This window comes from Heterodontus francisci, chromosome 8 (assembly GCF_036365525.1).
Source record: "Heterodontus francisci isolate sHetFra1 chromosome 8, sHetFra1.hap1, whole genome shotgun sequence".
In the NCBI taxonomy this organism is placed as follows: Eukaryota; Metazoa; Chordata; class Chondrichthyes; order Heterodontiformes; family Heterodontidae; genus Heterodontus; species Heterodontus francisci.
The window spans coordinates 83,613,077-83,625,483 of record NC_090378.1 but is presented as its reverse complement, the minus strand read 5'-3'; the positions used below and the strand labels follow the sequence as shown (position 1 = coordinate 83,625,483).

The following is a 12,407-nucleotide window of genomic DNA, read 5'->3' as shown; positions in this document are numbered from 1 at the left end:
CCTGTTACGACCAGGTGAGGAAGGGGTCTCAGGGTCCCCTCTCACCCCTTCTCTGGTTTGGCCGTAATAGGGTTTATCTTTTAGCTTATCCCCTCAGTGAGCCCTTGCTCACAGCACTCTAATTGCAATTGCTAATGAACCAATCAGACAGTTTTCTTGAGTTTAAAAAAGAAAGATGTAAGTTTATTAGCCTTAACATTCTAACCCGGTTAAAATTACTAAAATATGCGATGCATCCACCCTCACAGGCATACGAGAGGCACACACACACAAATAGATACAGAGGGAAAGAGAGTGTTGGGGGATTGAAGTAGAGTTTGTAATAAATGGAATACAGATATGGTTCTTAATATCATAGAATAACAGAAAGTTTAAGGCACGGAAAGAGGCCACTTGGCCCATCGTGTCTGTGCCGGTCGAAAAACAATCCACCCATTCTAATCCCACCTTCTAGCATTTGGTCCATAGCCTGGCAGATTACAGCACTTGAGGTGCATATCCAGATTTCTTTTGAATAAGTTGAGGGTTTCTGCCTCAACTACCCTTTCAGGCAGTGAGTTCCAGACCCTCACCACCATGAGAAAAATGTTTTCCTCATCTTCTCTCTAATCAAAACAATCACTTTAAATCTATACCCCTTAGTCACTGACCTCTCTACTATAGAATCATAGAAGTCCTTGGTCTAATGTCTTCAATTGAAGTTAAGGTCTTGGACTCCTTGCTGGGGCCACATGCACAATTCCAGGTTGGCTTCTCTGGTACCAGAAGGCCAAAGAGAGGCTTTATCTGTAATCTTGAAGCGTAGAAGCTGCCACCGTGGTTTTCCTGGGACTTTACTGGAGAGAGAAAGAGAGATGTCTTCCTCTTGAAGGTCAGAATTGCAGTCTGTTTCCTTTCTGTGAGGCAGAATTCAAAAGCCCCAGTCTTACCAGCAGGTAGGTCATGTGACCTTTTCTTTGGTTGAAACAGCAACTTCTTGGAGGGTTGTTGGATTTCAAAGTCTTTCAAACACACTTGGTTGGGGTGGGGTGGGGGTGGAGTTTGGCTCCTACAAAGTAAAAGAGTGTTGATCACCACTATTGCCAAGATCAATCTTGCTAATTGAATCAAGGAGCACCCCCATTGTCTCTCTATTTATGTGTCTCTCAGCCAGCCCTTGTCTTCTCAGAATGCAAATGTGCAACCATATTTTCAGCTCTTCAGTTCTACTTTTTTTTAAAAGTTATTTGCAATGTCCAGTAAAAAGTTTCAAGCAGTGTCCCATATGATGAAATTAATATGTTTCCTTTTAGCAGATGTGATTTCCATCACAAACTTTCTGGGTTTTTTTTGATTAGATTAGAGATACAGCACTGAAACAGGCCCTTCGGCCCACCGAGTCTGTGGCGAACATCAACCACCCATTTATACTAATCCTACACTAATCCTATATTCCTACCAAACATCCCCACCTGTCCCTATATTTCCCTACCACCTACCTATACTAGTGACAATTTATAATGGCCAATTTACCTATCAACCTGCAAGTCTTTTGGCTTGTGGGAGGAAACCGGAGCACCCGGAGAAAACCCACGCACACACAGGGAGAACTTGCAAACTCCACACAGGCAGTACCCGGAATCGAACGCGGGTCCCTGGAGCTGTGAGGCTGCGGTGCTAACCACTGCGCCGCTGTATCTGAAGACACAGCGACAAAATTGAAGCAGAACCCTTTTCTTTGGAATGCAAATACCTCACCATTTTTCCAGGGACTCATTATTTAAATGCGGTCTCCAAAACTACTGATAGTTTATTTCAGATTTCCAGCATCTGCAGTATTTTGCTTTTATTGGAGAGGAGAGGAGTTTGAAAGAGATAGCTTGTAATAAAGAGGAGTTTGAAATGGTCCTTACTCTTCAGAATGAACCTGTTATAGTAAGATGATGATGTTGGTTAAGGTGGCTATGGCAGACAATTACCATGGTGCTCACCGCTTAATCCTTACTTTTAACTTGCCCTTCCCGTCTAAAGACCTTGCACTGAGCTCTGTGCTTACCTCTCCCGCCACTCACTGCTCTGAATGAGTTTTAGTTTGTGCAGGGTGGAAGCAGAGTTCAATTCGGAAAGCATTGGTGCTAAAGGCATGGATTGGAGTCTTGGTGGCAGTGGGGAGCAGCTATGAGTGGAGGCGGCTAATATTGCAAAGATGGATCAAGGCTGTATTGGTGACAGAGCATTTTTGGAGAAGGCAAATCATCTTTGGATAAAGAAAATGTTCAAGTTTTGCATTAGCACATGCACATCAAGCCTCGGATGGTAGCAGATAATTCATATGGGAACAACATTAAGTAGGATGGGGTAACCAAATGGGGCACATGGCAGAAAATGAGGAGGGAGGGAGACTTGGAGTATTGGCGGTAGAGAAGGAGAGAAACAGGGGAAGATAAAGACCAGGCAGAGCAGGGGTAAGACTCAGTCAATTGATAAGTAGAGGAGCTTGGGCTCAGACCATCAGTCAACATATGCATGCAAGTGAACACAGAGGTTGCATCCTTGATTAAATGTACTCATACATACGTGGGGCTGAATTTTCGAGTCCCACTCAGGGCAGGAAAGGAGGCAGGTGGGGGTTGAAAAAGTTTCCTGACACCATTCCTGGTGTCAGCCAGTTTCACCAGGGTGGGGAGAGAGCAGTGAAGAGATCCCACCGATCCATTACAAAGGCCATTAAGATTATTAAGGAGCTCATTAAGGGGCACATTGTAATTTTCACAGGGACGCATGGGCTGCACATGCTATCTGGGGCTGACAAACTGAATGGAGGCAGATGTACAGTGGGGGGCCAGTCATGGCCATCCCAGGGAATTAGCTGGCCCCCATGAAAGGATGACCGGCCCATTGTGAGACAGGTGACATCGGGCCAGCGCAGGTGATGGGGGGAGTGGACAGTGCAGGGGCTCGTTGCCCTCCAGGCATCGCAGGGGCATAACAGCAGGGGACAAGACTGGGAACCCACCTGAGCACAAGGAAAGCAGCAGCTGGCAATGGGGGCACAGTTCGCCAATTTTGGGCCCAGTGGCGATGAGTAGCAACACCCTTTGCAGGATGGGCAGAGAGGCAGGAAGGTTTAGGAGATCATACCCTTAGTACAGGATCTATCGTTGAAGCTGGAGCTACCTGGAGATGGTCGAGAACCAGTGCCCCAGGAGACTGCAACTCCCCAGGCAAATGGTCACAGACATCTGTGCCCTCATCGTCAAAGACCTCACACCTCACAGCACTGGTCACCATTCTCTGCCAGTAGTTGTCACAGTCACTGTGGCCTTGAACTTCTTTGCTTCTGGCTCCTTCCAAGGATCAGCTGTGGACATTGGTGGTATCTTGAAAATGGCTATACCCAACTGCATCTTGCAGGTCACTGATGCTCTATTTGCCAGAGTTGGACAGTACACTCAATTCCAGACAGACATGACCCACAGGCACAGAGGGCAGTGGGTTTCGCCTCTATTGCTGGATTCTCCCAGGTGCAGGGCTTCACGATTGTACCCATGTGGCAATCAAGGCACCCAGTGACCGCCCAGTCAGATTCATCAAAAGGAGGGCTTCCATTTCCTCAATATTCAGCTGGTCTGCGACCATAACAAGCGCTTCCTCTATGTGTGCACTCACTTTACTGGCAGCTGCCATGACTCCCTCATCCTCCGCCAATCCAGGCTGCTTCAGTTCTTCATTCCAACCCCCAAAGTCTCTGGATGGATACTTGGGGACAAGGGATATCCCCTGAAGAGATGGCTAATCACCCCTCCATGACAGCCCCAAGCAGAGGCACAGGCAATACAAGCAATGCCACCTGCTCACTAGGACCACAATAAAGGAGGCCATTGAACTCCTGAAGATGCAGTTCCAGTGTCTGGACTAGTTGGGTGGCGCTCTGCAAGGGTCTCGGTCATTGTGATGGTCTGCTGTGCTCTCCATAACACAGCCCTCCGGAGAGGTGCGGACCTTAAGGACAGTGTGGAAGGAGACAGCTCGTCTGAGGAAGAGAGAATGAGTAAAGTTCTAATTCTCGTGTGACCCACCAGATTATATCTGTCCCAGGATGTGAAAATAAAACTAGGTGTCTTTGGAGAAGTGATGGTAAAGGTTTCCTGAGCAATACTGTGATATTCATGGTTCAGTGAACGACAGCAGGGCAGGGCTCTGCTATTTAGTTTACTCAAAACATTTTGAAGGCTCTTGTGTTTCACAGCCCTTAATGAGAAACATCCAGCAAGTTTGATTTCGAAGAGAGTATGTATAGTCACATCATTGATGGAAGAATAACACATCAATCAGAACAGAAACTCATTATGTAGTCACCAAATGAACTACAAATAACTCATTAAAAATAGCATCACAAAATGTAAACTCGATTTGGATCCCATCAAGTCTTGTGGGCTGGGAAGGCAAGGCCAGAATGAGGCAAGGCCAAAATATAAACAACTACCCAGAAATATGTGGCTGCACAGAATGTCACAGTACTTAAACACCAGAGATCATTGGTCCTACGACAGCAGAATCAACCACTGCTTATTATAGCATCTTCCAAGTACTTAGTAAATCAGTGGTTATTAGAATCTGAAAACAAACTTTTTAAGTTAATTGACTTGAAATAAACTGGGTGTGGTTTGGCAGTTCTTCACGATCCATTGTTTGTGCCTGTAATAAAACAAAAAGTTCATGAATCCTGAAATAAAACCAGAAAATGTTGGAAACATATAGTAGGTCAGTCGCCAGCTGTGGAAAAAAAAGACAGACCAATGTGTCAGAACTGAACAATGAAATGATAAATAACGCTTTTCACAACTTTAGGATGTCCCAAAATGTTTTACAGCCAGTGAAGTATTTCTGAAGTGTAGTCATTGTTCTAATGTAGCATTTTAAAAGAATCAGGGAAAAAGAGGGGGGGGGGGGGGGGGGAAACAAAAATATATGCCAATTATGGAGAGAATTCGTAAATAACCTGTAGCCTGTTTAAAAGAAAGGCAAACTGATTTAAAAGATCAACTCAATCAAACAACAGAAAAAAAAATTGAAGAAACTAAAGAATATGTAAATAGCCAAGGCAGGAAGAGGCCTGCCCAGGGAAAAATGGGAGAAATAGAAAAGCAGAAAACCTACAAGGTCTGGTCGGAAATTGAAACTGAAAATGCTGTCAAAACACAGCAGCTTTGCCAGACCAGAAAATTAAACAAAACTGGGCCAATACCAAGGTCACCTGTTCCTCTCTCAGCAACAACACAACTTATATTTATATAGTGCCTTTAACATAATAGAACGTCCCAAGATGTTTTACAGGAGGATTATAAAACAAAATATGACACTGAGCCACAAAAGGAGATATTAGGTCTGATGACCAAAAGCTTAGTGTCGAAAGGAGGAAAGCAAAGTGGAAAGATGGAATGGTGTAGGAAGGGTATTCAAGAGCTTGGGGCCTAGGCAACTAAAGGTGCAGCCATCAATGGTGGAGCAATTAATATCAGTGTTGCACAAGAGGCCAGAATTAGAAGAGCACAGATATCTCGGAGGGTTGTGGGTCTGGAGAAAATTATCAAGATAGGGAGGGTCGAGGTCATGGAGGGATTTGAAAACAAGGATGAGAATTTTAAAATCAAGACACTGCTGGACCGAGAGACAATGTATGTCAGTGAGTACAGGAGTGATAAGGGAACGGGACTTGGTGTGAGTTAAGACAGCAGAGTTTTAAATTACCTCAAATTTACAGAGAGTTGGATGTGGGAGACCTATCAGTAGTGTGTTGGAAAGGTCAAGTCTAGAGATAACAAAGGCAGGAATGAGGGTTTCAGCAGTAGATGAGCTGAGACGGGTGAAGTCGGGCGATGTTAGGGAGGTGGAAATAGGCAGTCTTAGTGATGGCACGTATACGAGATCGAAGCTCATCTCAGGATCAAATGTGACACCACAAGGTTGCGGACAGACTGGCTTAATCTTAGACTGTTGCCAGGGAATGGAATTAAGTCGGTAGCTAGGGAACAGAGATTAGAGTGGGAACCAAAACAATGGCTTCAGTCTTCCCAATATTTAATTGGTGAAAATTTCTGCTCATCCAGTACTGGGTGTTGGATAAGCAACAGTGGGGGGGGTCAAGAGAAATGGTATTCTAACAAACGGTCTCAGCATGAGTGCCAAATTGTCTTCCCTTTCCTCAAATCCCATTCCACATTGCCAGCACCCTGCAGTATTACTTTTTTTTTACCAATTATTTCTCCTCCTCTGCCGAAGGTTGGCTCATGCTGAAGTAGAATTCTATAGGTACAGAAGGCTCCCAGTTATCTCAAGCCTAGACGGTGAACATTGACAGGCTATTGAATCACAGAGGGCATCACAATCAAGGCTGATCCTATGCATGTACACACACACACCTATACAGTATCCAGTAGGATCACACTCAAGTGACATGGAAATCTATTGTGTTTCAAATCATGAGAATATTTCTATCTTTTAAAGTTTAAGAGATGAGGCTATTTGCTTTAAATCTTGCTTACAACAACAGCTGGTTGAGCTGAAATATTCATGCAGTGACAAGACAATATCTATGGCCTTTACTCATTCAGGAGTGAGGCTATTATATGCTATTGCATGTTGATTGCAATGCAAGTGTAATCCAGTTAACACAGAATGTTAGCTTTGTCCTGAAAACAACCAGTTTAAGGTAGAGGGCTGCAACATATGCAGAGGTATAGAATACCAAAGCAAAGGAAAGGTGGTGGCATAGTGGTAATGTCACTGGCTGCGTAAGCCAGAGCCCAGGTTGATGCTCTGGAGATATAGGTTTGCATCCCACTATAGCAGATGGTGAAATTTGAATTCTATTAATAAATCAGGAATTAAAAGCTAAAGGAAACCATTATCAGTTGTTGTAAAACCCCATCTAGTTCACTAATGGCCTAGAAAGCCACTCAGTTCAAGGGCAATTAGGGATTGGCAACAAATGCTGGTCTAGCCAGCGACTCGCACAAAAGAAGTTATGCTGAATTTTTGTAAATCACTGGTTAGAGCTCATCTAGAATATTGTGTTCAATTCTGGGCACCACTCTTTAGAACGGATCAAAGGCCAGCTCGGGTCTGCAAATGAGACCCGACCCAAGCCCGACAGAACCCGAGCTGGCCCGAGTCCTTCCATTTTTTCCCGCGCCCGACCTGACCATCAGTTAACTTACCTTCCGTTTTTCACTTTGTTCCTTACCTGCACAAGCTTAAAAAAACTGTAACAAAACCACCTTTAAAATCCAAAAAGTAAATTAACATTAAAGTCACTTACCTGAGGTGGTGATAGAGCTTGTCTGATCAGGCCCGACCTGACCCAAGCCTGAATGCTGGACCCGGAAGTGCGACCCAACCTGACCCGAACCCGACACATGTCGTTGGGTCCTGTCAGGTTCACGTCCGGGAGCAGGCCTTTAGAACGGATGTCAAGGTCTTGGAGAAGATGAAGAGGAGATTTACTAGAATGATATCAGGAACGAAGAAATTAATTTATGTGGACAGACTAAAGAAACTGGGATTGTTGTACTTATTGCAAAGAAGGTTAAGAGGAGATTTAAAAGAGGTGTTCAAAATTATGAGGGGTTTTGATGGGGTAGATAAGGAGAAACTGTTTCCACTGGCAGGAAGGCTGATAACCAGAGGGACAAAAACAAAAAATGCTGGAAGCAGGTCAGGCAGTATCTATGGACAAAAAACAGAGATAATGGATCAGGTCGATGACCTTTCATCAGAACTGGCAAAGGTTAGAAATATAATAGGCTTTGAGCAAGTGATAGGTGTTGGGGGTGGGGTGGGTGGGGAGAAGAACAAAAGGGAAGGCAGGAGAGATTAAATGACAAAAGTTTTCATGGTACAAAGCCAAGTAAAGATACAACAGATGTATCTGGATGAGTGTAAAGGGCAGGAGAGCAGCTGTCCAAACATAAAGTAAAGGATTAAGAAAGAAACAGGGGGTGGGGAAGGAACAAACAAAAAAAAAGCCCAAAAAAACACACAGGAAAAAAATGGGGGCAGAGGTTATGACTAAAATTATTGAACTCAATGTTGAGTCCAGAAGGCTGTAAAGTGCCCAGGGCTCACCTACATTTCTGACCTTTGCTAGTTCTGAGGAAAGGTCGTGAAACATTAACTCTGTGTTTCTCTCCACAGATGCTGCCTGACCTGCTGAGTATATCCAACATTTTCTGTTTCTGTTTCAGATTTCCAACATGCACAGTATTTTGCTTTTGTGTTGTAACCAGAGGACACACATTTAAGATAATTGGCAAAAAAGATGAAGAGAATTTTTTTACACAGTGATCTGGAATATATTGTTTAAAAGGGTGTTGGAAGCAGATTCAATAGTCACTTTCAGAAGAGAATTGAATACATATTTTAAAAGGAAAACTTTGTAGGGCTATTGAGAAAGGGTAGGGGAATAGGACTAATTGGTGGCTCTTTCAGAGAGCCACTATAGAGATTAGATTAGATTAGATTAGATTAGAGATACAGCACTGAGATGATGGGCCAAATGGCCTCCTTCTATGTTGCATGATTCTATAATTCTGTGAGTTGAGAGCAGCTAATTCAGCAGATTAAATCAGATTAAATATAGGACCTTTCTGCTCTTCATGGTTTAGCACTACAATAGATGGTGCAAATCTTTGTTAAACCACCTACATTTCTTACTCTTTTATTTACAAAATTATTTTTCTCTTTTTGGCTTGATCGCCCTGTATCATTTTAACAGTTCCTGTTTGAGAAGCTGGAAGATCATGCAATGATTATGTCTGTGATTCTTCACTCAGCAGCATGTCATTGGGAGGCAGTAAGAGGTCAGATATTTCCCACAAGGCAAAAAAGCAAAATGTATTTTCAAGGTATTTAGCCCAAGAGTGCCTTAGGGAAAGGACTGAAAGTGTAATATCTACAAGCATATAAAGGCAAATTAAGGGCAAGAGAAGACCATTCACTGCATCGAACCTCAACCCCTGATACTCACTCAGCCTAGCTTACAACTGCATTTTGAACATATCCAATACTTTTGGCTCTACTGAGTTATCTTGTAGATTATTTTAAGTGTTTATCAAACTTTGAGTAAAATAGTTTTTCCTAATGTCAAGTTTCAAATTTATTTTTCACTAATTTAAGTTTATATCTGTTATTCCTTTTGGCATGAAGTAATATTCTGGCTTTACCTTAACAATATATTATTTAATGCTTTATGCACTGTATCGAGATTTCCCCTTAACCTTCTTTCTAGAATGTACAACTCAAATCATATTTAAGATCATTTTTGTTGTTCCTTTCCTCAACCTCTCTAACTTGAAAAGCTGTGATCAAAATTATAAAAAGCAGTCCAACTGAAGTCTGAACATGAGCTATAAAACCTCAGCATAATCGCTGTAGTTTTACACTCTACAGCCTCTGTGCATAAATCTATATGCCTTTTAAAAAAATTTCTGCTTGACATTGAACTTGATGAATCAGGTTCCTGTTAATTCTCATCCCTTTTTTGGATATACATGAAGCTCATTCTTTTACTGAATAAACAATACTTAACATTTCATTTGTAATTTATTTGCCCAATTATATAACCAATCTAAAACCTTTTCAAATCATGAATCTCATCCCTTTATAACTCTTCTGCAAATCTGACAAGCTTACAATTGGCATTGGATCCAGGTTTTTTATGTAGTTAAAAAACCATAGGGTTAAAACAGTGATCCCAGTAGCATCCCACCCAGCACTTCCTCCACTCTGACACTGCAACTCTCTCTTCATGAATATTTTTCAACCATCTTCTTATCTGTATGACAAAAATGGGAATTTTGGCTTCCGAGGTTTTAAGTAGGGAACAGTAACTTAGTGTGAAATAGAGAATGTTTTTTTCCTAAGCACAAAATGGGAGACAGGCTGTTAGAACAGGCAGGTTTGTCAGTTCATCAATTAGTTAAGTAAAAGCTAATGAGCCAGTATGATTAAAATGTTGAATAAACTGCACTTTTTTATGTGCTAATTTCCAGCTTCCTAATTGACAGCAGACATATTGGGCATCCTATGAACTTTGTCAGTTTACGTGAATGGGGTTATTTGCTTGAAATAAAAACAAGAAATGCTGGAGATACTCAGCAGGTCTGGAGCATCTGTGGAGAGAGAAGCAGAGTTAACGTTTCAGGTCAGTGACCCTTCTTCAGAACTTACAAATATTAGAAATGTAAAAGGTTTTAAGCAAGTAAAGTGTGGGGGGGAGGGGGGTGGTGGTGCAAGAGATAACAAAAGAGGTGTTGATAGGCCAAGGCCACAGAGAATAACTGACCAGAAGGTCATGGAACAAAGGCAAATGGTATGTTAATACTATGCTGAAAGAACTTATTTGTTTGATCTGGGTTATGCTAGCTCAGCAAGCCAGAAACTAAAACTGATAGTTGAAGTCAGCTTATGGAAACCACTTGCATGAGAAAAAAAGGTGTTGTTCAAAATCCAAACCATAACAGCACATCTTTATGTTCCATGTTGATTCAACAGTTTTATATTATTATAAGTTATTCATGTGGGACTTTGTCAGAGGCTTTCTGAAAGTCCAAATATACAATTTCACTTGGGTGTTCCATTATTTTCTTCATTGGGAACATCTTCAAAGAATTCAAAAGTTGTCAAAGAGGACCCTCCTTCCAAATTCGTTACTTTGTAGGCACTTTTTAGAATAATTTCCATTATTTCAACATAGGTACTATAATCCTGCAGTACCTCAATAGAACTGAAATCAATAGTATGTGACTGGTGTCTAGATAGTTCCCCTTAAGCTACTCCCTAGTCACCTTCAGCACCAGAGGACAAAGGCTACTTGGATCATGGATTTGTCAGATTAATACATCAAATACTTTCTCCTCTAGGATGCATTACAATAATTTTTCCTCTTTGTCTTCTCTTTATGTCACATTTTCAATATGGAAGTGGGAAACAGGAACCGAGTCTGGTTTTGGGTCAGAAACCTGCCTCCTCTTGGAAGCAGATTCAGATTGCAATTTTCAAATGGGTAAGCCCTTAATTTGTATGGAGATGGGTTTCCTGTCTTCTTAAAGCAGTGGGATTGAAAATGCCAGTGGATCAGATCAAGTCTGGGGCTCATATAGACTCCCACAGCAACCATCACTGGGGCTGAGGGAGAGATCTGCCTTCCACAGCACCAGAGGGAAGCGAGATGTCACAGGAAGCTGGAGGCTGGCACTAGGGGCAGGGAAGACCCTCACTTCATCAATGCCCATCTGGGTCTAATGCTGGAGACCATGAGGTAGAGGAGGGAGATCCTCTTCACAATGACCAAGACCCTTGCAGGAGGGTATTGGAGGGCGCCACCTAACCAATCCAGGCACCAGAATCACATCTTCAGAAACCCTGCTCAATGGTTGGCCTGCTGAGCTGGTGGCATTGCTTATTTCGCCTCTGTGCCTCTGTCTGGGATTCCTGTAGAGAGGTCAGTAACCATCTCTTCAAGCGATTTCCCTTGTCCCATTGGATCCATCCATGTGCCTTGGGAGTTGGAGTGAAGTACTGAGGTAGCCTGGATGGGCAGAGGATGAAGGAATCATGGCAGCTGCCAGGAAAGTGAGCACACACATACAGGAAGCTCTTGCTGTGGTCACAGACCAGTTGGACATTGAGGTAGTGGAACGCCTTCCTGTTGCTGGATCTCACTGGCTGGTCACTGGGTGCCTTGTTGGCCACATGGGCGCAAGCGATGATGCCCTGCATCTGGCGAAATCCAGCAATGGAGACTGAACCCAATGTCCTCTGTGTCAAAGTGGGTGTAGTCTCTGCCCTCCTGAAGATAGCATCCGTGACCTGCCTGATGGCCTGATGAGCTGCCGACTGCGAGATGCCATCTAGGTCCACGGCTGATCCCTGGAATGACCTGGATGCATAGAAATTAAGGGCGATCGATTCCTTGACAGCTGTAGGTAGGGGACTGCATGGGGGCCGTGAGGCCCCAGGTCATTGTGGATCAGAGCACACGGATCCGAGATGCAGGCTCCTACAGTACTGGCACTCTGTCATTTGCAGGTAGCTGACTCTTGGGCTGTGACCCAATGTTTTGGGTCATGCCTTTCTCCCCTTGCTGCCCCTGTTGGCTTCTCTGGCCTCCTGCCGACCAGGAGGTTGCATCTGCCGCAGCTCATCCTGGCTGCTCTGTCCAATGTCAGAGTAGCCTATTCCCATCTAAATCCCCTCAGCTGGGCTTTGTATGTGCACCCTGCCTTCACATGCCAATCCCAGCTGCCCATGTACTCTCCGGATTCCTGCCATTCACCACTGAGTAAAGCAAGTCTTATACTCTGTGGCACTTCTGAAGCAGCTGCACTTTACTTTGTGCCTCGGCAGTATTTTAATCAGCTCTTCCC

At 43.4% G+C, this 12,407-nt stretch overlaps 1 protein-coding gene across 3 annotated transcripts in view; it reads left to right on the top strand.

Annotated features, from left to right (window-relative positions):
* The window catches only part of slc30a7 (solute carrier family 30 member 7), a 115,738-nt gene that overhangs the window by 90,914 nt on the left and 12,417 nt on the right, over window positions 1-12,407 (top strand). For 2 of the 3 annotated variants that reach the window (XR_010975535.1, XM_068037550.1), the window contains one exon: window positions 10,032-10,183. The exons of the other annotated variant lie outside the window; for it this stretch is intronic. Coding sequence is in view for 1 of the 2 variants with exons in the window: in XM_068037550.1 (XP_067893651.1) it covers window positions 10,032-10,039 (8 nt within the window). In the remaining variant the exon portion in view is untranslated. Of the gene's footprint in view, window positions 1-10,031; window positions 10,184-12,407 lie in introns of those variants that run through there. 3 annotated transcript variants of the gene reach the window in all.